Source organism: Mastomys coucha, unplaced genomic scaffold (assembly GCF_008632895.1).
Source record: "Mastomys coucha isolate ucsf_1 unplaced genomic scaffold, UCSF_Mcou_1 pScaffold20, whole genome shotgun sequence".
In the NCBI taxonomy this organism is placed as follows: domain Eukaryota; kingdom Metazoa; phylum Chordata; class Mammalia; order Rodentia; family Muridae; genus Mastomys; species Mastomys coucha.
The window spans coordinates 137,157,162-137,182,606 of NW_022196903.1; the positions used below are offsets into that span (position 1 = coordinate 137,157,162).

The 25,445-nt window shown below is 40.0% G+C and overlaps 1 protein-coding gene across 2 annotated transcripts in view; it reads left to right on the top strand.

The window, feature by feature from the left end:
• Positions 1 to 23,891, top strand: part of Etnk1 (ethanolamine kinase 1) — a 45,767-nt gene extending 21,876 nt beyond the window's left edge. For both annotated transcript variants that reach the window (XM_031383833.1, XM_031383834.1), the window contains 6 exons: positions 824 to 964; positions 2,611 to 2,753; positions 11,472 to 11,555; positions 13,231 to 13,391; positions 18,398 to 18,471; positions 18,752 to 23,891. In XM_031383833.1, coding sequence (XP_031239693.1) covers positions 824 to 964; positions 2,611 to 2,753; positions 11,472 to 11,555; positions 13,231 to 13,391; positions 18,398 to 18,471; positions 18,752 to 18,824 — 676 coding nt within the window. In that variant the 3' untranslated portion in view covers positions 18,825 to 23,891. The remainder of the gene's footprint in view (positions 1 to 823; positions 965 to 2,610; positions 2,754 to 11,471; positions 11,556 to 13,230; positions 13,392 to 18,397; positions 18,472 to 18,751) is intronic.
• Positions 23,892 to 25,445: the final 1,554 nt, after the last annotated feature.

A 25,445-nucleotide genomic window follows, 5' to 3' on the forward strand; every position in this document is an offset into this window, starting at 1 on the left:
TCTGTGTAGCCCTGGCTGTCCTGGAACTCACTCTGTAGACCAGGCTGGCCTCGAATTCAGAAATCTGCATGCCTCTGCCTCCCAAGTGCTGGGATTAAAGGTGTGCGCCACCACTGCCCAGCCCTGGTAGCATTCTTAAATGGGGAATGGTGGTACCTACCTGCAATCTGAATAGGTGGCACAAGATGATCAGAAGTTCAGGTCATCCTCTGCTACTTGGTCCAAGGCTAGCCTAGGGTATATGACACTTATCTCGAAAAAAAATCAGACAAGAATAATTGTAGTAGAAACTTAAAGTGTCTATTTAATCACAACTTTATGATACTTCATTCTCTGTATCTTAGTTTGAGTTTTTCTCAAGTGTTTTTGTTTGTTAGGGCCATCAGGGAACCTTTTAAATATTCTCATTCACTAGCTAAAACCTAACCAAGTCCATTAAATCAGTATTTGGAGGGATAGTAAATTGTTTTTAGCAATGCCATTGGTGGGGGGAATAGCTTTTTCTTCTGCGGATCATAGTTACAGTAGTGATAAAAGGTGGCCAGGAGTAGTTGCATCAGGAGTCAAGGATGTGTGGTCATAGCGAGCAGCTGTGAGGTGCTTGCAGCTGTGTGAGGTGGCTGGATCTGAAGAGTCGTGCAGGAAGTAGCCCCGCTTGGCCTGGCAGAGTTAGTGTTAAAATGGAGCTTAGAAGGAAACACCTTAGAAATGGGTGGAAGACAGTTGAGGAACCCGACTAACAGTGATAGAGTGAGAATCTTTTCTAAATAGACAACTTGATTATTCTTAATTTAAAATTTTGTGTTGTTTTGTTTTTAAATAGGCTAATAGCTCGTCAGCTTGCTAAAATCCATGCTATTCATGCGCACAATGGCTGGATCCCCAAATCTAACCTATGGCTAAAGATGGGAAAATACTTCTCTCTCATTCCTACAGGATTTGCTGATGAAGACATTAATAAAAGGTAAATTATTTTGGTATTTGCATTGCTTTGCCCCTAGTCTATACAGAAAGATAGCACTTGTATAAAATCTGGTGTGCATTTCTCTCTGCATTAAAGTGAACAAAATAATTGACTGTGGCTCTCAGATGATAGTCCAGAAAGAGTCTCCTTACCCTTTGGAAACCCTCCCCTTCCCACCCTGACCCAGAAGAAAAGTCCCTACCACAAGAAAGGGGGATGGACTCGCTACAGATACAGAGCATGTATTTAGACGTATTATAAAGAACACCAGGAAAGGGTACAGGGTACCAATTATGGTAAACATCTAGAGATGTAGAGATGTGGGTATGGATGGGATTGTAAGAATTTAAGTCATCTTAATTTACTATGTTTATTTAAATGGCAGATTATTTACCTTGTGAGATCTTAGCTCTTTCATATTGGCTACCAAGTTCAAACTGCCTTTTTTTGGTTCATTTTTTTATATGGGATTTTTTTTTTACAGATTAGTTTTAGAATCTAAATCTTGAGTATTGCTGTTATTACTAGTATAGACTTGGGAAATTTTATTAGGTTTCTACCTAAACCCTAAGTTAAAGCTGTAACTCTGTGTAGGAATTCCGTTTCTAGAACAGTAGAAGCAAGCGTTATTTGGAAGTGTTGACAATGTGCTTCCCCCCAACCCCCAATCTCTTAAGTTCATAGTGTGTGCTCACATGCATGTGCGTGCTCACAGACACAGATACACACACACACACACACACACACACACACACACACCTAAGTGGACAGGGAACCAGCCAGGCCGGGTTACCAGTTCATGTCTCTGTCATGTCCCCGTGGCAAGTACTCAGCTCCATTTTGTCACCTGTGTAAAGGGACTGGGTTTGGTGGTAGTCTCCCCATGTAGGTAATTTGTGTGGAGGGTAAAGAGTACTTTGATAGACTTTGGATGAAGAACCAAGAGGCCAGGCAGCTCTTTGGGAAGGAGTGTGTGAGTAGCAGTCTGTGCCTGGAGTGCATGTGGCAATCAGGAGGAGGTCACTCATTCTGTATCATTTTATTTTCTATTAAATTTTATGCAAATAGATAACCTACACCCATACTTTCTGGTTCCTCCTTTTTTCCCAGGCACCCTTCTATTAGCCCTCGTGCTTAAAATCTGTGTTAAGAGTGGATTTTTTTTAAGAAACTGTCTCCTCAGTTGGCGAGGCAAGCCATAGCTTTGATATTGAGATGAAGGAGGGAATCTGAGTGTGTCTTCGCCATCTCAGATGGCGCTCTGAGGTTTCTGAAAACAACTCACTTTCATCTTTCCTTGCTAAAAATAAATATTTCAGTCTATAACTTTAAATAATATACACTAACCTGTTAATGAGTTCATTGTGTACCAGTCTCCTTGCCTGTATAAAGTGGCAGTAAGCGTCAGGTGTGCAGAGTGGTACACCACAGCTGCTAACTGCTCATTCTGTCCCTCACAGTTTTGAAGTAGCAGTTTTTAGTTTCTGCTTTACAGTTTAACTGTCTTATGTTTAAGTTGATTATAAAGGTTTTCTTTATTCAGGTTTTTATTCAATAGGAAGCATTTGAGGTAGAATTTTAACTTTACATTTGAAAGAAGTGTCAATCAGATAAATAAGGTCTCATTCTTGTTTTAAAATGGAAAGGTTTCTAAGTGAGATCCCAAGCCCTCAGCTTCTTCAAGAGGAGATGGCTTGGATGAAGGAGGTTCTGTCAAGCCTGGGCTCACCTGTGGTACTTTGCCATAATGACCTGTTGTGTAAGAATATAATCTACAACGAGAAACAAGGTAGGTACCTTAGCAGTAAGTAATTTGATTGATTGCTCATATGCTCTTTTTAATGGTCCCTCATCTTTATATCAGTAAACAGGGAGTAAAACATACACAAAGATTTTTGCTTGAGGTTATAAAAATCATGGTAATTGCTATTAGGAATATATGTGTGTGTGTGTGTATATATATATATACACACACACACACACATACACACACACACACATACACACACATACATATATGGATAAAATGTCTTTAAATTGCTAGTAGTTGGTTCTTGTTGGCTTTATAAGTATACAATGATAATTGTGTATGTATGTGTGTGTATATATATGTATACACATATATTTATAAATATGCACATAAAATATATTTTTTTAAAAGCTGTTTGGCTACTTGTGATTTTGAAAGCATGTCTGCTGTAATGGGGAGTGTGGGAAATCAACAGATTTGCTACTGTACTGCTGGATCTGTAGGAACCTCTCAGTGCTGTGGGCTTAACAGCATTTAATATTGCCAGGCTTTCTAATTCCTGTGTGTATGCTGATATCTAGGGAGAGACTCAGATGTAGAATACTGTCTTTGTTTATATTTATAGCAAATGAAGTAGTAATAAAATAGCTTTGGTAAAAAGACTTAAATTATTCTGAGATAAAAGTTGATACTTTGGTGTAACTTTGTGTGACTGTTCATATCTTGATGCTTTGTGTTCATATGTTAGAGTCACTGGTTGAATTATTAGGTCATTGGGTAAAGTGCTTTGAGGTTTGGTTGCTAAACAATAAACACCTTCAAATACTAAATTGAAATTTGAAAGTACCGTTTGTGTTAAAAATTAATAATTGAGAAGTACTTGAAACTGGAGCCACTGTTTTTCAGAGAAAGCCCGTTTTTTAAAGTAGTTATTTTATGAAGATCGTATTTTAAATAAAAAAAGTATTTTTATGTATATACTAAAAGCAAAAAATTACTACTGTTGTAGTCATAAATGTATTAAATTTCCTATTAGTGACCTTATATCCAAAGTTTGGACTCTCCTAATAAAATAATTGTTAATAATTATTGCTAACTTTAACCTGAAACTCAACTAAAGAGACACTGTCAAGGATGGTATGACCTTAAGCTGTATTTTCAAAGACATTCTTTTTTATATTTGATATTTTAATGTGTATGAGAGATGTTCAAAAAAACAAAACACTGCACTAAAGACTCTGTTTTGAATTGTGTTAATTCTTGTGTGGAGTCACTTCATTTTAAACTTTAGGTATACCCTAGAGCATTAAGTCTTTGACAGTGTTCTTTAAGGGGTTACTGTCCACTGACTGTACATGGTTGTTACAGTAAATGAGTGGTGACCAAATCTCAAGGCCATATGAGACAGAAGTATTAGTGTGCCTAACAGGTGTGCTAGCATTAAGTTCAGTGCAAGACCTAATAACACATTTGTGTAATGGAGTTTCATGTAAGGGACTTCATCTTACATTTGAAGTGGACACTCAGCTTTATTTTTAACTGCAAGTTAAAGGGAATTTGTTACTTCTTTTGGAATATAAGTTTAATTATCATTTATAGTTTTATTTGTTTGCATATTCATTTCATAGAACAAACTTGTTTATAAAACTAAAAATAAGGGACCAAAAAAATCAGATTACTTTGTCATAGGTATTTTACTTTTCATTAAACATTTGTCAGTCTCAGTTCTTGATAATTTACATGTAAAATGCTCGTATATCAAAGAGAACAATTAGGTTTTAATTTGGTGTTAGAGGTCAGAATCCCTCTCCATGTCTCTCTGTCCCTTTCCTTCCAGTAAGAGTTCATGTAGTGCTTGCTCCTTGTCTTTGTAGGTGTTTTGATTGTTAGTAAGGAAAGGGCGTGTGTATGTTTTCTCTTTTTCAATCAGTAGTTTTATGTTTACTAAAAAGGCTAATTGGTCTTGTGGCATCCCCTTGAAACAGATTTCTGTGTTAGTAGCGATACATAAGCTCTAAGACACTGTAGTTAGAGTTTTCAGGTAAAATCCAGACCTAAGAACCCCTGACCAGAAGCTATACTGTTACCATCCTCTGGTGTGATTTCAGGGGAGGAGCTAGTAGCTTTGAGATAATGAAAGCTTATGACCTACTTGAAGCTATAGGTACAAGTAGAAGGTAAGCGCATTCTAGTCCAACAAATTGGTTAGCTTAATGCATTTGTTCTGGGAGCATTCCTTTGACACTCCAGAAATGATCTTAGAAAGGGCAATATGGGAGACAGGTGTGTGTAGATACATCTTGTATCCCAACACATGGAGGGAGGCAGAGGCAGAGGCAGGCAGATCTGGTCTACGTAGTTTTAGGACAGCTAGAGCTACATCACGAGACCCCTATCTGTAGTGGGGGTTGAGGAAACCACAGAAGGGGGCTGGAGAGATGGCTCAGCCCTTAAAGGCTAGCCTCTTAACAACAACAAAGGCAAATGGATTACACCTATTTTAGCTGGCCACTTCCTTGAGCTTTTTGAAGGGAAGGTAACTTGCACTTAGAATAATGGATTAAATTTTGCATTTTATTCACATACGCATTTGATCTATTGTCCTAAAGTCATCTACGTGACTGAGTACAGAACCTCCCAATTTTCTTAGCTTATGAGATACAAGTAGATAAAAATAATGGATGGAATGAGTGGGCTGGCCTTGATATTATCAAACTGTCTTTGTTCTTTTAATTTCTCAGAAATATAAATTTGAAGCTCACTTAATACATTTGTGCAGTATCATCTTGCAGTGACTGCATACATTTTAAAGTAATGTGATGAACTGGCTTTGGCATTAATATACATATATAGTTTGCCAGCCATTATTGTGCCATTTATATTACACATTTTATAAAATGCTATCAGGATTTGAAAAACTAGCATATCTGATGAGTGGTAATGCATGTCTTTAATCCCAGTACTTGGGAGGCAGAGGCACATGGATCTCAGTGAGTTCCAGGACAGTCAGAGCTACTTGGAGGAACAAACAAAACAAAAACAAACAAATAAAAAACCCAAAGCAACAACAAAAGAATTAGCATAAGAATTAGCATAAGGCATTCCTTAGACGATGGCCCATTCCTGCTGTATGAAGGGACAGCTGACCTCGGAAGCGGGGCCAGTGCACAGTGATGAGATAGAATTGTAATAAAAGTGGAAGCAGCCATCCTCCCTTCAGAATAAGACACATTATGCAGTTGTCTGTCAGTCAGTTATTAATCTCACAAGGCTTAGCCTGGGGAATGACTTCCAGTTCGCAGTATTCTATTTGGATTGTACCTAGTTCTTGGCCTGCTGACATGTCAGAAGCCATTGATGAAGCTTTTGAGATTGTGCGCCTGTCTTTACTTTTGTTAGAAGGTTCTTTGCTTTAACAATGACTTTAGTTAATTTGTTTCTTACCCCCACCCCAATTTCTTCATAAGAGCCCACATATAAGTCTTACTATAACCTTAAGTTTAAGGGATGTTAACCATTGTCTATTCAGTAAAATACGAGAAGTTGACTGGTTGGCATTTAGGCAAAACAAAGGAGTTTCTACATGAAGGCCTTTTAGGAAAGTCAGTGCTACTCTGAACCTGTGATTGGCTCTACACAAGATCCATTCTGCTCTTACTAATGCAAAGCTTGGTATTTTAATGATGCAGAAGATATTTTTCCATGGATTTTATTTTAACATTTAATCAAATCTGACTTGTTAGGAAGCTTATAGAGATTTCTTAGTCCCTTCTTGGTTGACTGAGACAGATCTGGCCTTAGTAAAGCTGTCCTTGTGGTACTGCAGATGTAGCTCAGTTGGTACACTGCTGGCCTAGTATCTGCAAAGCCTCTGGTGCCATCCTCAGCATTGATAAATGAGTGTGCCAATACTGTGATCCCAGTCCTTGGAAGGTAGAAGCAAAGAGGATGGGAAATTCAAGGTCATCCGTGGATAGGTTTTAGGCTCCCCCTCCCCCAGTCCCTATTAAAGAAATAACAGGAACAAACAGAATCTTGTCTTTGAAATATTATTGATGAAACAAGGAGAAAGGATTGTATTTAATCATATAAGCAATTTGCTTATAAAAATCAATATATTCATACACATAAATACCTTTTGCTTACCTGCTTGGAGTACCACCATGCCTTTAAAATAAAAGCCATGTTTATAGAATATTGAGTTTAAATATCTACAAATGCAGATATAGACTTAACTCTTTCTAACCATGTACCTGGCACCTAGAGTCTAGAATTGACAAGTCTGTGCTCTATCACCCACCTTACCTGCTCACTCATCACTCGTCTTACTTTCTTACTTTCTCTTTACTGAGTTGCAGACCTGTGTGTCTTCCATCCCCAAGTTCTTTACAGCTTAGTGTGTTTAGAGCTCAGTATGCACTGAAGTGTGCTGTGCCAGTCTTGCCATAGCAAGCTGGAAGTGGTAGTGTGGAATTGCAGCCATTGGGAAACTGAAGTGTAGGATATCTGGCAGCTTGAGAAGCTCAAGGTCACCTAGACAAGGCAGTGGAAACCCACCTTTAAAAATAAGTTTTAAGCATGCTAGTTGGTGAATTTGTCTGTGCCCCTATAACCTGAATGCCCTTAAGTACAGAATATTTCTGCCATCCTGGAGAGAGCCTCAGGTTCTCGTGAAAAGTAATTCTAATCCTGAAGGGATTTATCTAGACTACTGTGTGTGCCAGTAAAGAGTCCTGAGACAGTCAGCGTCAAGCAGAACTCTAGCCAGACACAGTCTGTAATCCTAGCTCGTAGGAGACTGAGGTATGAAGGTTGTGAGTTAGAGACCCGTGCTGTCTATAGAGTGAGTGACAGGACAGCCAGGGCTGCAGAGCAAGACCCTGTTGTAAAGCCCAACAAACAGCCCCTGTCCCGTAGTTAGTAAGGAGCACTGACTAAGGTGTTGTTGGATGTTTATTTTACTGTCTGACAGTGTCACAGTTTCTCATGGACATTGGTCCGTCCCTTTCCAGTATTCTCTTGTTCTTTCCCCATTCCTGCTGAAGCCTTTCTTCCTAGCATCCCTCCTTCTTTCTATGTGTTCCTGTGTGTGGTCCACTGGAGTTAGAGTTGTTCACATGAACCTTTCAAACCCATACATTAGGGCCACTGTATTTCAGTCATACATGGATGAGCATGTTAAATACCATGTTTTTCTCTTTTTGAAAATGCTCCTTTGCAGCCCTTCCTCACATGTTACTGTGCCTGGGTTCTGTGTAGTAGATCCTCCGTTTTTCTTCTAGTATTCGACTATTTTCCATGTGCCAAGAGGGCTCTTCTGCCCCTCCCCCAGGCTGTGTCACATAGCTGTGGCTAGTCCCTGCTCTTACATTGAGAGTGATCTGTGCGGGGCTGCAGGTGGAGATTCCTGCTCATATCCCCTTGCCATGCTCTGTGTAAGACAGGTGGCATTTTTTGCAGAATTCCTGTGAGTTTTCCCTCATTGCTATTTCTCCATGTCTAACAGCTGAGCAGGTCGAAGGGCTGGAAAGGGTCCGACTCTCAAATAGGTGACTTTACTTTTCATTTTTAATAAGATAAAGTCAAGATGTGTCTTGTTATAATTTATAGCTTTGTTTAATTTGTTTTGGGCTTTAGAGTACTTAAATAAATGTAGACTAGTTTTCTTGTATTGAGGTTTGAACAGCTTAACTGGATTTTCCTATAGTGGTGAAGGGCTTCAAATAGTAAAAATCAAAAATATTTTTGTAATTTCAAATTCATCCATTATTTGCTTTGTGTTGTGTGTCACTGGTGCAATTATTTAAAGATAAATGCTAGCCTTTAAGCTAATCATTTTTTTTAAAGGTTAAGGATGCCCTGAGAATCTGGAGGATCTAGAAGCCCCTCCTTGGGAAGTGAGTGTGCACATAAGATTTTAGGGTGTATTTTCATTATCTGTTCATCTTTGAGACCTCGAGGAGAAATTCTTGTCTTAAGGAATTATTTATTAAGAGTAATGGACATTATTAATACTGGGAAATATTAGAAACAAAAAATTAAACTCACTGGAAAAAGAAATAACATGTTCTGTTGCTAGAATATTTTCCAATGGCCGTAATTTGATTTTTTCTGGCACCCTAAAGATAAGAAGGCCTCTTTAATTTTACATTGCTGCAGAATCTTAAATTTAAGGTTGAGTTCCACTTTGTAATAACTTGAAAAAGAATAGTTAATGCAGATTTTAAAAAATTTCTTTCCTTTAAAGCTTTGTGTCTTGTACAATGTGAGTTTGCCAAATTTTCTTCATCTGCTACAGATTAGGTATGCCATTGCTGCTGCCATGTGGCGGCGCACCGTGCTTCTTAAACGCACTGACTGGAGCTTTGTCGCCTCACTTGTTCACATGCACGGAGCCTGGTAACAGCCCCATCTGTATTTTGTTAGCTTCATTTTCTTATCTTTAGATTTCATTATAAACTCAACATAGCATTTAAACATAAAGGCCAGTGTTAATGAGTTAACGCTACTACAAAAGTCACTGCTAAAACTTTTCATGATGAAACAGATTTTAACTTTTCTTAAAATGATTTATGTTTTAATTAAATTATGTGTATAAGCGGGTCTGTTTTTACCTGCTATTTTAACTGTATTTGCCAAATTCTAAATATAATTTTGAAAATGGAAGCTTCTATTTATGTGGCAAAAGTAAACTTCAGGACTGGGCTGTGTATTTTTATTGGCACGTAACTATTAAAATGAGCTCTACAAGAAGTTGTGCTTAAAGAGCCAAAGTCATCAACAGCTGCACGTAAAAGTCGCCTGTCAGGCGCTCAGTTAGCTCAGTTATGGACTGGGGTAAATGCTGCATTCTGTTCTTTGAAGGCTCATGCAGGGATGAGTATGTTCTGGATCATTCTATTTAGTTTAACTTGTTGACAGTTTCCTATAGAACACCCACAGTATTCTTTTTTAAGAATAACATTTTTTTCTTCAGAAATGCTCATTGTAAAGAAGCTAAAAAAGAAAAGAAAAGAAAAGTTAAAGTCCCTAGTCTACCACTGCAGTAAAGGAGCTGAACATTTTGTTTTGGTTTATTTCAGTTCATCTTTGCCCTATATTTTCTCTTCTTAGACATCTTTAATAAACTGCATCCCAGTGTATGCTGACTCAGCATCCACTTTCGTACCGTAGACTCCTGCTCTGGAAAGCTGCTGCGTGCTTTGCCTCAGTCAAGGACTTGCCACGACACTTTGTCCGCAGCTTGTCACTGCCAACCTTGTCTGAGTGCCTTTCTGTTGTCGCTCTCTGAAGTCCTTGACTGATGGGAGTGCTGCTTGTCCAGTAGCTGTGGGCTTGCTCAATCAGCCCAGCTTGCCGCTGAACTGCAGTGATTTATTCTCACTAACATTTAAGGAACCTTAACATTTATTGTAACAAGATGTGTCCATTTTGCAAAGTGGAATATATTTGATCATTGCCATGTTTCCCAATATAGTGTTTAGGGTCAACCCCAGGCCTGGTGCCTGCTAGGCAGCACCCCACCACCAGGCTCCTCTCGGCCCCTGGCCTTCCTTACACAGTTTTAAATGAAATCCAGTTGTGTTCTAAAGAGCTTTACATTGACCACAACAGCTCTTGGGCATAAGTTTCTGGGGTTTTTTTTGGTGCATTAACTATAACTATGCTCACTATACTTCTGGATTAAGTATCCAGATCTTTATTAAGACATTAAAATTAAGACACTGCTCTCTGAGAAATACCCCCGTGTCTGCTTTGTCAGTGCAGCACATGGCTTACAGGACAGAAGGACAGACAGACGGGGTGACCACATTGTTGCTACACAGTCTCAGCTTTAGCATGTTGGGACGGACTCTCACAGCCATGACTACTCTATGTCCACTGTGGCTGTAGCTCCATGGCGTACACACATCTGTGGTGTGGACAGTGACATAACATTAGTTTTTGAAAAATTAGTATCACTTCTATGTTTTGTCATACAATATATTCAACCTGTATATTTACATGTAATCCCACTGTAATGAGCACTTAAAAATTAAAAATTTCTACAATATATGTAGAACCTGTATATTTATATGTAATCCCACTGTAATGAGCACTTAAAAATTAAAAATTTCTAAGTAATAGTAATTACTTGTAAAGGTGGACAGGATTGTCTTTACACATACACATACACACACACACACACACACACACGCACGCACAGACAGACACATATATTTGAATGAAATTTTAATTTAACTCATGTAATGCCCTTAAGACATGGAAAACTCAGTTGTGAGGTTCTACCATACAAACTTAAGAATTTGATAGCAACTCACTCCTTACACTGGTAATAGGGTTTGTTTCATATGTTAGATAAGCTTGCTAGTGTACAGTTTGTCATAAGTGATGTTTTGCTAAAATAGGCTGTTAACAATTTCTACAGTTATTTCTAATTAAATATGAATTTTAAGTTACTGATGCCCCCATGTGGTGAAAAACACATCTTTCTTCTGTTAGAACTTGGAAATGACTATATTTTTATTTTAACAAAAGTGGATAATAATGTTTTTGAAATGCTGTTGATCAAGGGACATAATTTGAACTTTGTAAAGCTCATTGCCATAAAATTCACAGCCTCACCCTGTGTGGTCTCAGGAGTGCATGTAACCAAGCACACCGTTGAGACACAGTATGAGAGACTGAGTTAAGGGAGCATAGGGCTCTGGTCGTGGCTGTGACCTCTCATTGGCTCGGTTTCTGTGTCTCACATAGGTGACGTACAGTTCATTGATTATGAGTACTCTGGATACAACTACCTGGCATATGACATTGGAAACCATTTCAATGAATTTGCAGGTAAGGCCCGTGCTTCACTGTTGGGGTCATATACCATAATGACATTCTAGAGTTGTTCCAAGGATGAGTCCCTGGGCAGGAGCAGCATGGGCTGCCCACCTCTTAACCCTTACTGCCATCAGAAAAAACTGCACTAGAGGGAGAGAATCTTAGAGTCATGGTGCGTGACCCGCGTGCAGGCCTTCGTGCCACGTGCCATCACATGTGCAGTGTCTTGGCTTCCATTGCCTGCGCGACAAAGCGACATGGTTCTTGAAATGCTTTTTAACAAGACATGCTTTTTACGGTTTTGTTTTGATTGCTACAGATCTCATCTCAATGCTGCATCCCTTCCTTCTGTTCCGTTTGCACATCCAAATGCTACCTAACACTCAGGTGTTAATTCAGCTTTTTCTTCACAGATGTTCAAAGACCGTTATGGCTTCCTCCTCCATAGCGAGAACAGTATGCATGTCATGAAGGGGGAACTCTTACCCTACACAGACTCATGAGTTAACACCAGTCTAAATTTGATTGCTATTAAAAAGGTTGAGCATTTTTACCTCTTGAATTTCATTTTACAATTACTTATAAAACCAGATTTTTTTATGTAAGTGGAATATATAATTAACATTATATTTAGGATTTTCATAAAAGTAAAGATCAGAAAATAATTTCGGTGTTTTATTCCTAGTGAGGATATTACATCACTGAACTTAGACTAGCAGAATCCTGTTTTGTTTCTAGTTACTTGGTTCTACCAAATTTACCACACACATACCATAGACATATGTACTATGCAGCCCCGTGTGTGCTGTACATGTTCTCATACAGTCTGCAATAGGCGGGCATGAGGCTGTAGAATAAGAGTTAACCCTTCCGTGACATGATGCCACAGTGCTCTTAGACCTTCTGTGGGGAAAGCTGAATGTTGGAATAGATGGGAGGAAGGGACCATTGAGATGAGATGTTGTCTGTAGATGGAACTCATTGGAAGGAGAAGCAAGAGCTATAACATGAGAGAGCCAGGTTTAGAAGATTTATGACGAACCCCAGGTGCCAGGCAAGAGTAGCAGAAATATTTAGGGTTGGTCATCAGACTGTGGTCATGGCCCACCGTTCTTTATTCTCTTCATCACTCCTTCCTTTCCTTTGGAAAAGATAGAAGTAGAAATAGCAGAGTTGGGGTATATGGGCAATACAAACTGGACATGGTGTTTGCTTTCCTTTGTGGGGTGGGGAGGGCACAAGGGTTGGGGTGGACCTAGGAGGGCTGGGAATCGATAGTGTTGTGGTGCACTGTGTGAAATTGCCATTAATCAATAAAAGTATGTTGGAAGAAAAAATGTTTACCCTGTGTGTTATCAAAAGCTGTTAGGAAGTGGTGCTCTGCTCTCCTTTCCTGCTTGAAAATGCTCAGGGGCACGCACTCTGCTGAGGACTCCTGGGGGGCTCAGGGGCACGCACTCTGCTGAGGACTCCTGGGGGAGGCGAGCAGTGCCATCTTCAGCTTCCCAAGATAAGCAGCAGCTGTGTGCCTTACTTAGAGGTAAGCTAGGATTCCCTCAGCTTGCGGGTCGATTGTGTAATAGAAGGTCAGAAGTCAGAGGCTGCAGTACTTGCCAGTTAGAAACTTGGTAGCAGTACCAAGAAAGGCATGGTGAAGGGCATTTCTCAGTGGCCTGTCTCTCCTCAGGTGTCAGCGATGTAGACTATAGTCTCTATCCAGATAGAGAACTCCAGAGCCAGTGGCTGCGCTCTTACCTGGAAGCCTACAAGGAGTATAAGGGCTTTGGCAGTGACGTCACTGAGAAGGAAGTAGAGACACTCTTCATTCAAGTCAATCAGTTTGCATTGGTGAGTTTAAATAAAATCAGTGAAACATTCCAAGTGTAGCTAACTAAATGTTCACCAGGTAAACCAATTTTTAGTTTGTGAGTTTTGTTTAAAATAATGAAAAGTATGGTTGCTTACAATTTGCCTCATTAATTACCTTGTTTTAAGGACACACTTTGTTGTTGCTTTACCCACTTATATAACTTTACCTGAGTTTACTTTGAAAATATTTAGTAATCTTCTGAGAGAATATTGTAGTTCATTAGCACACCTTACAGCTGATGTGTTAAGACATTACTGAATATTAGGTCAGTTCTTTCAGCTACTTTATAAATTTCAAATGTGATTTTATGAAATTGGCTTTGGGAGCATTGGCCATCTTGTCTTTTCAAATAGACTGCAGTGATGGCCCACAGCTAGACTGTTGATGCTCTAGGTGCAGGCCCTGATTCTCCAGAGAACTGCAGCAGCACAGTGCCAGTGAGCGGGTGTGTGGGTGTGGCCGAGCTGCTGCTTGTAGCATTCACTTCCAGAAAGAAGTGGACTTAACAGACTTGATGCGGTGTTCACGTGCTTCAGAGACAGGGTTGGATCTGAACACAGTTCATTAAACAGACGCTAAATACTTACTGCTGCTCTAGTTTGGGAAGATTGGAAGTAAGATTCTTCAAAATGCTCATAATTTAGAATGACAAGATACAATTTTTTTTTTTTTTTTGGTAAAACTTAACACCCATCTTTAAAATTTTTAATGAAGTATAATTAAGAAGAAGCTTAAATGTGACTTAAAGGGGAAAACATCATGGTGGTACATGCTTAGAGTACCAGCTCTTGGGAAGCAGACACAGCAGGATCTAGAGCTTAACACCAGTCTGGCCACACAGCAAGGAAAACCAGCCTACACTATATGAGACCTTATTTCAAAAAAACTAAACCAAACTTAAATTACAAACAAGCGTACTGTACCTTAAATGTATTTACTTGGACCCATGTGCCATCTAGCCTTGTCCAGGCCTCTGATGTTGGGGTTACAGGTGTAGTTGGCCATGCTGGCTCTAGCAGACAGTACAAATGTCACTTTTATGAGGACAGCAGAGATGGCTCAGCAAGCAAACTGACTTGCAAGCATGAGGACCCATGTTTAGATTCCCATCATCCATTCCCATCACACACCTGTAGTTCCGGTGCTAGGGAGATGGGTGGACAGATGAATCCTGGCCTTCTGACCAGCCAGACAGTTCAGTTGATCAGTTAGCTCCTGTCTCAAGAAATGGCTCAGCGGGTAAACATTAGGTCCAGAGTTTGGATCCACAGCACCCCAGTGTAAAGATCTGTGTAGGTATTGTATTAATATCTCTCCTTTAGCACTTTCTGTAAGTTTATGTGCAGTTTTCTAGGATATAGTATGTTCACTATATCCTGAAGTCTGATACCAACTTCTGGTTGTTCATAAATAAAACTAGTTAGTTGTTGAATTTCTCTTGTCTTATCACAATTCTACTAACCTCTTACGTGACTTCTGTCCATTTCATTTCTGGAAATGTCTTGTTGCATTGGGGCTTGCCTTCTGTCTGCAGAATACCAAGGGTATGATAGGATATTTACATAGTGTGCATAGGCATGTGCAGGTGCATGCTCCACTTTGCTTTGGGACTCTCAGCTAGTTGCTTATAGCAACTCTGATTTCCTCTTGTGGAGTACTGGGGTGTTTGAGTGGATGAATAACTCCCCCATTCTTTTCACATTAAGGTCTTTGCCCAGCTTTTTTGTCAAGGCTACACTTCCTACTAGTGCCATTCCCTGTGGGACAAGTATTTAAACACATGAGTATATGGGAGCCTAGCCTATCAAAGTACCACAGTGGCCAAATGCAAGAATAAGGCTGACCTTCAGAGTAAGGCTGGATCCAGCCTTCTTAAGATTTTAAATGTACTTTGAAGTACTGTATTTAAAGTTAGGAGTCCACCTGTAGAATATATAATAAGATGTTTTTTTCTTTCCAAGGGTGAGGGAAGTAGAAATCCACACCAGCGCTTTATATGGGGTTGGTAAGATGTCACAGCGCTTTATATGGGACTGGTAGGGCGTCACAATTTTTTGACTGACTGTCTTCCTTCCTTCCTTCCTTCCTTCCTTCCTTCCTTCCTTCCTTCCTTCCTTCCTTTCTTTCTTTCTTTCTTTCTTTCTTTCTTTCTTTCTTTCTTTCTTTCTTTCTTCCTTTCTTCCCCTTTTCTTTTTTTGAGACAGGGTCTTAACTCTATGACTCAGGCTGTCCAGAACTTGCCCAGGCTCAGTTGGAATTTGTAGTAATCCTCTTGCCTCAACCTTTTAAGTTTTAATTTGAATTTAAACTTTAATTTTTTTTAGTTTAGAGTTATTTATTGTATGTGTATTTGTATTTCGCCTGCATATATGCATGTGCACCATACCCACCAGAAGAGGACATTAGAACACTTGGAACTGTATAGATGAAGATAGGATTGTAAGCTACGATGTGGGTGCTTGGAACCGAACTTGTCCTTTGCAAGAACAACAAAATTTTTTTTTTTTTGTATTTGTTTTTTGTTTTCTTTTTCTAAGCAGAGTTTCTCTGTAGCTCTGGCTGTTGTGGGACTTGCTTTGTAGACCAGACTGGCTTTGAACTTACAGATGTCCACTCGACTATAACAAAGTTTCTTAACACCAAATCATTTTCCCAGGCCCAATTAAGAAGATGCTATTATTGTGTAGGGTTCCATAAGGCCCTCCATGTGTGTCTACAGTGTCCCTGGAGCACGCCCCACCCCATGCTCATCTCTCTTTCTTTCTCCACCATCCTCCTATCCGCTCCTTTGTTCTGTAGCAGTGTTGCCTTTTATCTGTATATACCTAAAAATCTAGGACTTGACAAATGAGAAACACAGTATTTGTCTTTGTGAGATTGGCTTAACACATTTAATGTGATAGAATGTCATCCTTTATGACTGCAGACATTCCATTGACACCTTATTTGTCCACTCCTCTTGTTGGACAGCTAGGTCGGTTTCATAGCCTGATTCAGTGTGAGTAGCTAGGTCCTACAGTAGATCTGTTTATAACTTTCTGAGGAGTCTCCATGTTGATTCCTGTCCTGGCTGTGTAATTTGCAGTCCAATTAGTAATGCAGAAGGGATTCAATCCGACTGCATGTTCTCAGCATTTACTGACATTTGTTTTTTGATAATTGCATTCTGACACTGGTGAGAATCTCTAATGTATTTATTTGCATTTCTCTATGGCTATTGATGTTGACTTGCACTGAAATTTGAAGAGAGACCTCCATTGACATTACCCCATGCCTTGCTAATACCACACACTAAATCAGTTTTTACATGCATTTATTTATTTGTGTGGGTGTGAGCATGCTCATGCCACAGGATGTGTGGAATCAGAGGATGGCCTACTAGAATTATTTCTCTTCTTCTGCCATGTGGGTTCTGAGATTGGAAGCTTGTCAGGCTTGATTGGCAGAAGCCACTTCATTTACCCTCTGAGCAATCTCCCTGGCACTTTTGTTACTTTTGCCTTAGAGGATATACCAGAAAAAATCAAAACAAAACAACCTCTCCCCCCAAAACCGTGTTTTTTAACATTTTTTTTTCCTAGAGCATCTCTAGTAAGAGTAGAGTGTTTCTGTGGAAATGGGATTTTTACTTTGTACCAGCATTAAGAGTCATGTATATGAATGTTTTGCCTGAATGTATGTTTGCATACCACTTGTATACCTGGTGCCCACAGAGGCAGGTAGAAGTCATTAGATCCCTCCTGGGACTGGAGTTACAGATGGCTGTACGCTGCTGTGTGGGTGTCATGTAGGTCCTGGGAATTCTGTCTGAGTCCTCTGGAAGAGTAGCCCCCATGCTACCAGTATACTTAAAAATACTTAAAAACTTTGACTTCTCATTCTTCTGTGTGTGCACACATGCGTATGTGTATCAGAAGGCAGGACAACTTTTGACAGTAGATTCTTCCTTCTTCCCCTGGAGTCAAACTCAGAGCTCTTGTCCTTGGTGAACTGTCTTGCTGTTGACCTGTATTAGCTAAACTTTAAAATAACATGTCTAAGTGAAAATTAATTGTGGGTTAGTGAAATGGCCTAATGGCCAGAATAAAATTGTGAAATTTTTGTGGTGGAAGGAGAAAATGAGTCCTCTTTCTGTCTCTCTCTCTCTCTCTCTCTCTAAATGAATGTAATTAAAAATGAAAATAGGGTCTGAAGAGATGGCTCATTGGTTAAGAGCTTTCCGAGAGGGACCTGGAATTGGGTCCCAGCCCCGAGCATGGTGGCACACAGCAATCTACAACTCCTGTTCCGGGTAATATAAAATAGTGGCTCACGCCTTTAATCCCAGCACTTGGGAGGCAGAGGCAGGTAGATCTCTTGAGTTTGAGGCCAGCCTGGTCTACAGAGTGCGTTCCAGGACAGCCAGGGCTACACAGAGAAACCCTGTCTTGGAAAAAAAAAAGAGAAAACTCTTCTGGGCAAGTGGGCATGCACGCGGTGCACATAGACACATGGAGGCACTCACACCTGCAAAGTAAGTCACATTAATCACTGGGCATGCACGCGGTGCACATAGACACATGGAGGCGCTCACACCTGCAAAGTAAGTCACATTAAGTTTAAGTTCTAGGATGCAGTTTTCACTGATACACTTGTTCATCAGTGTTGTAATTAGTGTGTATGATGGAGGCTGTGGAGCAGTTCCTGTGTCCGTGTGTTGTGTGGAGTGATGAATCTGCTTTGGGCAAAAGTTATAGAAACCACTAGACTTCAGATTCCAAGACATTTCGACTTTGTCACTTGTCAGTGGAGACAGTGTCATCAGTGTTGACTCCGTAATTACTCGTATGCTTTAGTGTGGCCATGTTGTGTAAAAAAGGAAAAAAGATATTTTGAGGGCTAGATTGTACAGAAAAAGGGAAGTACCCTACATGTATAGAATTAACAATTTTGTATCGTGTACAAAAATATGTTCCCATAATTGTTGATTTTTCTTCTCTTTAAGGCTTCTCATTTCTTTTGGGGACTCTGGGCTTTGATACAAGCTAAGTACTCCACGATCGAGTTCGACTTCCTTGGGTAAGATGGTGTTAACTGGGGTATTGTCTCCATGAGGTTGAACTAGTGTAGCCATTACTACACTACACATTACTGTTTGCAGCATTGTGACGGCCACATCCATTTATGTGCTCAGCGTGGGAAGTGTCCAGTAGGGACAGCAGGTGAAGCATGCACTTGGGTATTGTAAACTTGAGCAGTCAGCTCAGGGTAAGAGGAAGCAGCGGCAGGCCTGAGGTCAGCGGCCTGAGGTCAGCGGCCTGAGGGCAGCTCTCACTCTGCCTTCTTCTTTCCCCACTAGGTATGCGATTGTCCGTTTTAACCAGTACTTTAAAATGAAGCCTGAGGTCACAGCACTGAAAATGCCTGAGTAAAGAAGAGGCCTCACTGTTCTCCAGGAGCCGAGCGATGCTTGTGGATGTTTCTGAGAAATTCCAAAAGCCAATATTTGTTAAAACTCATTTAATTTGGTTATCTTGCTTTAAAAATTATGCCTCTAAACAACCAACCTATTTTTAAATAGAATGATGTTGAGAATATGCTTACTGCTGTCAGTATGTGGCGGGCTAAAGATTTGACCATCAGCAGAGAGAGTAAAGAGTTGGACTTTAGTCTGTGGCAGTACAGCCATGTTACATGTGAATTATTTATTACAGATTTGACATGACTGACTACTTTGATCTTTCATTTGTTGGTTCAGTGTATGCAATGAGAATATTGTGGAAATCTTTAAAAGGTTTTGTTGATAGATTTAATTTCAGAAAAACATTCTTGTTGTTCAGTGTAATCTTTGTAAAATGAATCATTTACTCTCAGCCTTGGCAGTCACTGCCTCGTAGTAACTTAGGATATTCTAGGGCAGTGCCCATTGAGGAAGTAGCAAGGCGTTTACTGTCTCCTGGGGTATACTTCTTGAATTGGAAATTGGAAGTCATTTCTTTTTGGGGAGTACAACTTAGAGTTAAATTGTCTCTACATAGCCTGACAATATAAAATATATTTACTGTATAAGCCTGGAATATAACAATTTAATGTTAAAATCTGTTATTAAGTCATGTTTTCAAATACTAGATACAGTCATTTAAGGTAATCGTCCCAATTTTTAGAATTTACCTATCAAATTGTTTCTAACCAAAAGTTTTGTTTTATTTGAGATACTGTTTTTGTTCATTAAATAATAGCCGGTATTGTTAGTATTTGAAACAGACATACAGAGTTCATCATATTTGGAAGCAAGGAATGTCATTTAGATGCTTTCTATTCACATTCATTCCTTAAGTTGGTTTTGTGTCTATAGAGTCAGCAAATGATTAATTATATGTGTAATTCCAGAGTAGTGTTGTTGAAGCAGTTACAGAATCTGTGAGAAGCATTTAGCTAGGTCATTGAGCTTGAGCACTTAGCAGTCTAACAAATAAGGAAATGTGAATTAGACAGTAGTTGTGGTAGGAGGACTTGTTTTGATTTATCTTGGTTTTGTCAGTCTAGTTTTTATTTTGTGTAGGTGTAGGAGGGAGGCAACTATTTCATGAAAGGAAGTTAGGTCTTTGAGGTAGACAAGAAGGCTTTAATCTTTGAAGCCTGCTCTGTAGGCTGGAGCAGTCAGGGGTAACTCCTTAGATTAGTGAGACAGGCTTTGCACTTTGGTCACATAAGTGCTTATGTACAAAGTTGGCTCCATGGATCTGCATGTTTAAAGTATGCACTACAGATCTATTCTGAGATTGTCTGGTGTTCCACATGACTTATGTTCTCAGCCAAGTGAGTGCTTTAAAATACTGGGATTATCTCAAGGTGTTCAAACCTAATAAAGTAGAAACAGGCCATTTGAGATGGTAAATTCTAGCCACATACATAGACCCTTAAATACATGTCTCTAACAGTGTTAGACCTGGATTCGGTTTCTACCTCCCCAATGCTGTGCTGTTGTGATGTTCATGTTTGTTTTTTATGAACCACGTTACTGTAAGATCATTACAATTCTGCTGACTTCCTTGAATGGAAACAAATGACAAGCTTGTTACAATGTTAAAGCAAACCTGCAAAAAAAAAAAAAAAAAAAAAACTGGCTTAGTGGAATTTTCATTCATGGTTGGAACATTATCATAGGGTGATAACAATGTGAGCCTCCTAATTCTTTGCTTTCCTCCTTAAAATCCAAGAGTATGTGTCATGTGGAGCCCGGAGGAGGAAGACAGTGTTTGCTAGTCTGTTCCTGTTGTTGAGCGTGCTGTGAGTGGAGGCTCTCTGTGCGGCTGCTGCTGCTGCTCCTGCTACGGCTGGTGCTGGTGGACTGCAAAGCAGCCAGCAGAAATGTGACAGATTCCTGTGGCAGTGAGTGCAATACAACGAGGCTTCCTTGTTCACTCGTGGAGAGAGACTAGCACATGGAAGCTCTTGCCCCCATTCCTTGGCCAACTTTGGGTGCTCTGATGCACCTGCTTCTCATACAGCTTTTGAGGATCATGGTGTAGACTATCAGCAGGATTCAAAATGTCTTTCTTTGTACTGACCATGTAAGGGATTCTAAAGAGGGTATATGGGGACTGTTCTGAAGAGCATCCCTCTAAAATGTGTCCTGTGGCTTGCTAGATATCAGTTGCCTTCTTTTGTTCAGCTAAGGAACTTGAATGCCTTACCTAAACACTCAGCTGGTAGTAAGTTCATTTTGTAAATGTGAAAGTGGATGTTAGAAGTGGCATTCATGGATGTTCAATGTAATAATCAATAGACCGTAGTGGCCTGGATGCTTTAACAAGCAAAATTGTACATTTCTGCCCTCCACCCCATCCTGTCTCCCTGGCACACTGTATGATCTTCAACCTGCCCAGTGAAATTGATGCCCTTCCTCTCCCTCTGTGCTACCGACCGTTTCTGGAAATGAGATGTGGTAGCCACGTCTTGCTGTTGACACGATCTGCCTGAGATCAACATGAGCACAAACCTCATAACTAGGTCTGCTTGGAGTGTAAATAGGACTGTGTAAATAAGCCGCTGTAAGTGCTGTGAGTGCTGTCTTGCTACAGAACGTGTAGTTTTGCATTTTCCTTTGTAGAGGTTTTTCTGTCACTAAGTGACCCAGCCTGTTGTCATTAGGCTGGGAACAGTGCGGTAAGATAGCAGGAACTGGAAGGAAGGAAGGTTTAATGGTTAGTTAATGTTGGGATTTATTTATTTAGCCTCTCAGTGCCTATTAAGACTTTTCTCCATTTTTTTACTTGGCTATTAATTTTTTTGTAGGTTAGATTCTGGGAAGCAGTACATTTGTAGAGCTCATCTTTGAGTCACAATTTGAAACTAAAGGAAACTAAAAATAGAATTTGTTTGTAAACTGAAGTGTGGTCCCCTTTTCTATTTTCAGAGTTTGTTGACACTTTCTACAAAAACTTGAAGTTCAATGTGAATGTAAGTCTCATCCATACAGGACATAGGGCAACATCTCTTAAGTATGTCAGGCACCTTCTCTGGAGTGGGTCAGTATGGGCCAACTAGTTTTCCTTCCCTGATCCCCAAATGTTTATTTTAACTTTGTATTGCTAACAATACATTTAGACTTAAAAGAAGAATTTCCCCAAACACTCTAAAAAAAAGTTAGAATCTTTGAAAAGTGCTCGCTTGTTTCTGTGTTCTGCATACGCCCCTGTACCTCTTGGTGGCCTCACTGGCTGGCTTATAAAGGGCAATAGTGTCAGGTGGGTTTTTAGTTTTTTCTCTCTGCCTTGCTTATAAGCATCTATACTGCATTCCAGAGTACTGCAGATGTAGTGATTCCCTGTTAACTGTCACCAGTGCTTCGTCCTGGGCTTATCCTCAGTGTGCTACCTCACAGGGAAGGTGCGTGCAGGTGGAGAGCCTCCTGAGAGGGGCTCTGGCTCTGTCAGATGGTCGGCTGGCCTTTACTGTGAAGCTGAGCCACATCTTCTGGCCTGTTCCTGTTCTGAGAAGCATAGTAGAAGGTAGTGAGATGCTTTCCCCCACAGTGACAGCAGTGTTCGGTCTTGGGTTTGATAAATGCTATCAGCTGCTCCAGACAAAACATCCCCATTTATGGAATTTCAGTCTATATTTCTATAAATGAAAATACTGGAGGTTTTAGATTACTTTGAATTTTTGAAGGCTAAATTCAGTGACACTTTACAAAATGAGTTAGATTTGTTTTAACAGTTTTTATGCTAAAAATTTTCATTTTTGGCTCAATTTGACATGGAAAGAAACCCCAAAATATTTGGATTAGAAACAAATAATGATGCTTGATTGATAAGCACTTTAACTCCTATGTTGGTGGCAGCTTCTCTCCTGGACTGTACACTATGGAACCACCAACATATCTTTGTCCATTGTGCATTGTGTGGTGTATGTACTTGCAAAAATACTCTTGAAAATAGTTATAATTTTATCTTTTGGTTGTCTTACCCTTGATGGTCCTTTAGATCCCATTATTAAGTTTTAATAAAACACTAGATAGTTTCAGAACTGAAAACACCACATTGTCTTTTGACTAGTTTGTGAAAGTGGAGCAGGAAAGCCTGTCCGATTGGAATTACAGGCTTCCTAGCCTGAAATTCTGAGAGCTAGGTTGAAACCCAATGACACCTGCAGAGTGGCGGAGTGCAGGGAGGCCCTGTTCTCCACGCCTGCACTGTGGCGTGCTGCTGTTTGTTGTAGGTAGCGACATACTGAGTGTTCCTTGTTAGTAATCTGAAGTCGTCCTCTGTATGTACATGTACTAAAGTGACTGTAAACTAATGGAATCCGTAAGAACTTTTCTGTATTTAGGAGCTTTTGTACAGCAAGGTCACATGTCCTGATTGAAAGAAGACATGGTATTACCCATATGCAAGGGAAAAAGCTGAAATGAGGAGCTGTCATTGCGTTAGCTGTCTGTGGACTTGGGAAGCTGTGGCATAGGATCTTCAATGTGTTTCTCAAATGTGAATTGTAGTCTGATGCTGCTTTGTATAGACTAAGTGCTTTGGACAGTCTCAGCACTGAACATGGATCGATACCTCGCAGGTGAGCGCAGCCTTTGTCCTATGTTTCCCTGCTCCTCAGCAAGTGGCTGAGCGCTGGACAGCTTGCTTATCTGTTTGCTAGTGGACATACTTCCTGCTTTTTCCTTTGTTGTTACATATTTTTATGTTTGAAGTTTAATTTTTACTACTGTTAATTTAAGTAAAATCTGTTCCATGTATAAAATGGTATTGCCAGTGAAAATCCACAGCCTCATCCCTGCAGCTACTGAAGTGAGGTCCATTTGCGTTCTGTGTTCATGAACTTGCAATGAAGCCGTATTTCTTTTAAGATAAAGTGCGGCTTAGGCTTTATTTCTGTTTAATAAGGCTTTCTACCATTGATTAAATGAAGGAATGTATCTTTTTGAAGAGATTTATATTCTGTAAATAAACATTGGTTGTAACAATAAAGTTGAGTTCTAACTACAATGTGTCCATGTTGTTCATCCTCAAGACTGTCTTGTAGAATGTATGGAAGTAGACTGCTTGAGAGGGTTGGAGCTGAGTCATAGACCGTTTGCCTTGGAAGGGCAGTCAGTGTCTTCTTAGGTGGATCCCTAAAACGAGAGAAGAAACAAAGGTTGTCCTGAGTTAGCAATGAGGGCTGGAGATCCGTCTGCTTAGGAGAGAAGTTACCCAGCAATCATGAGGACTGAAATTTGTATCCCAGGATCCACATAGCCAGGTGCTCCCCATACACCTGTAACCCTAGCTCTAGGGGCATGGACACGAATGACCATTGAGGCTTGTTGGCCCCCAGCCTAATCAAGAAACTAGAGCCCAGGTTGAAGCAAGCTAGGACACCAAATACCTCTGACTTGCTCATATGCATCCATGTGTGCATTTATGTTAATTAATTAATGATTGATTGGGACAGCCTTGCTTGTCCTGGAACTTGATTTGTACATCAGGCTGGCCTTGAACTCAAAAGATATCCACCTACCTCTGCCTCCTGAGTGCTAGGATTAAAGACCTCCTCTACCCCAGTAGGCTGATCACATTTCAACCACATAGAAAAAGAGGACAGGAAATAGGGTAAGGCTACATACACTTTCAAAGTCACTTGGTGACATAATTCCAACAAGACTTTACCTCTTAAACATTCTTAAACATCTCCAGTTAACCCCCAGCTTGTAATTGGCTCATTTCCTTTTCATACCCAGGATTCCATCCTAAGGAATGGTACCGTCCATGGTGGCTGGGTCTATCCAACTTAACCTAACCGAGATGGTTCCCCATAGATACACCCAGAGGTGATCCTAGATCTCACAGTGGACAGTTGAGGCTAACATCTTACAATTGTTTTTGACACAGTGGGTATTTTTCTTGAATAATATAAATTCCGCATAACACTATGAATCAACATCACACACCCATCTCTACTAAGAACTCTCGAGTTGGTTTTCGCAACTATTTGCACTGTGAATCTTAATAGCTGAAAAATTAATTCTTTTTACAAAAATATTATATTTAGTAGTTAGTTGATGAATACTATTTCAATCTTCACACCATGCTGAAGATGCTAATTCAAGCTGCTCTCTTTAACTCGTTTTATAACACTAAGAGAGAATTTAAAATGATATTGTGCTCCTTGCATATTTCTTCTTGCATGGTGGCAGAAGGCTGTGTAGGTGCCTTGAAAAAGGCTGTCTTGTTGATGTCCCTAACAAAAGCCAAAAGCTATCCTCCTCAAAGATTTGTGGGTTCCAGCTGAAATCTGATGGAACTGAGTAAGAAGGAAAATGCTAAGTACTTGACAGTGTTTGCTGGCACTCACTTCCTTATCAGAACAGAATCCTGTTGTCTTCAGTTGTCCCAAGTGTTGACAGCACTGCTTCGTTTATCTGTTGGAATAAAAATGAAACATTAGGGCAGGATGCTGGGCAAATCTCCAAAGTCTGAAGACATCACTATGGTCATCTGTCTACACATCCAGGTTGATCCACTCTGGCCGATTTCTTCTCTCTCTCCCTCTCTCCCTCC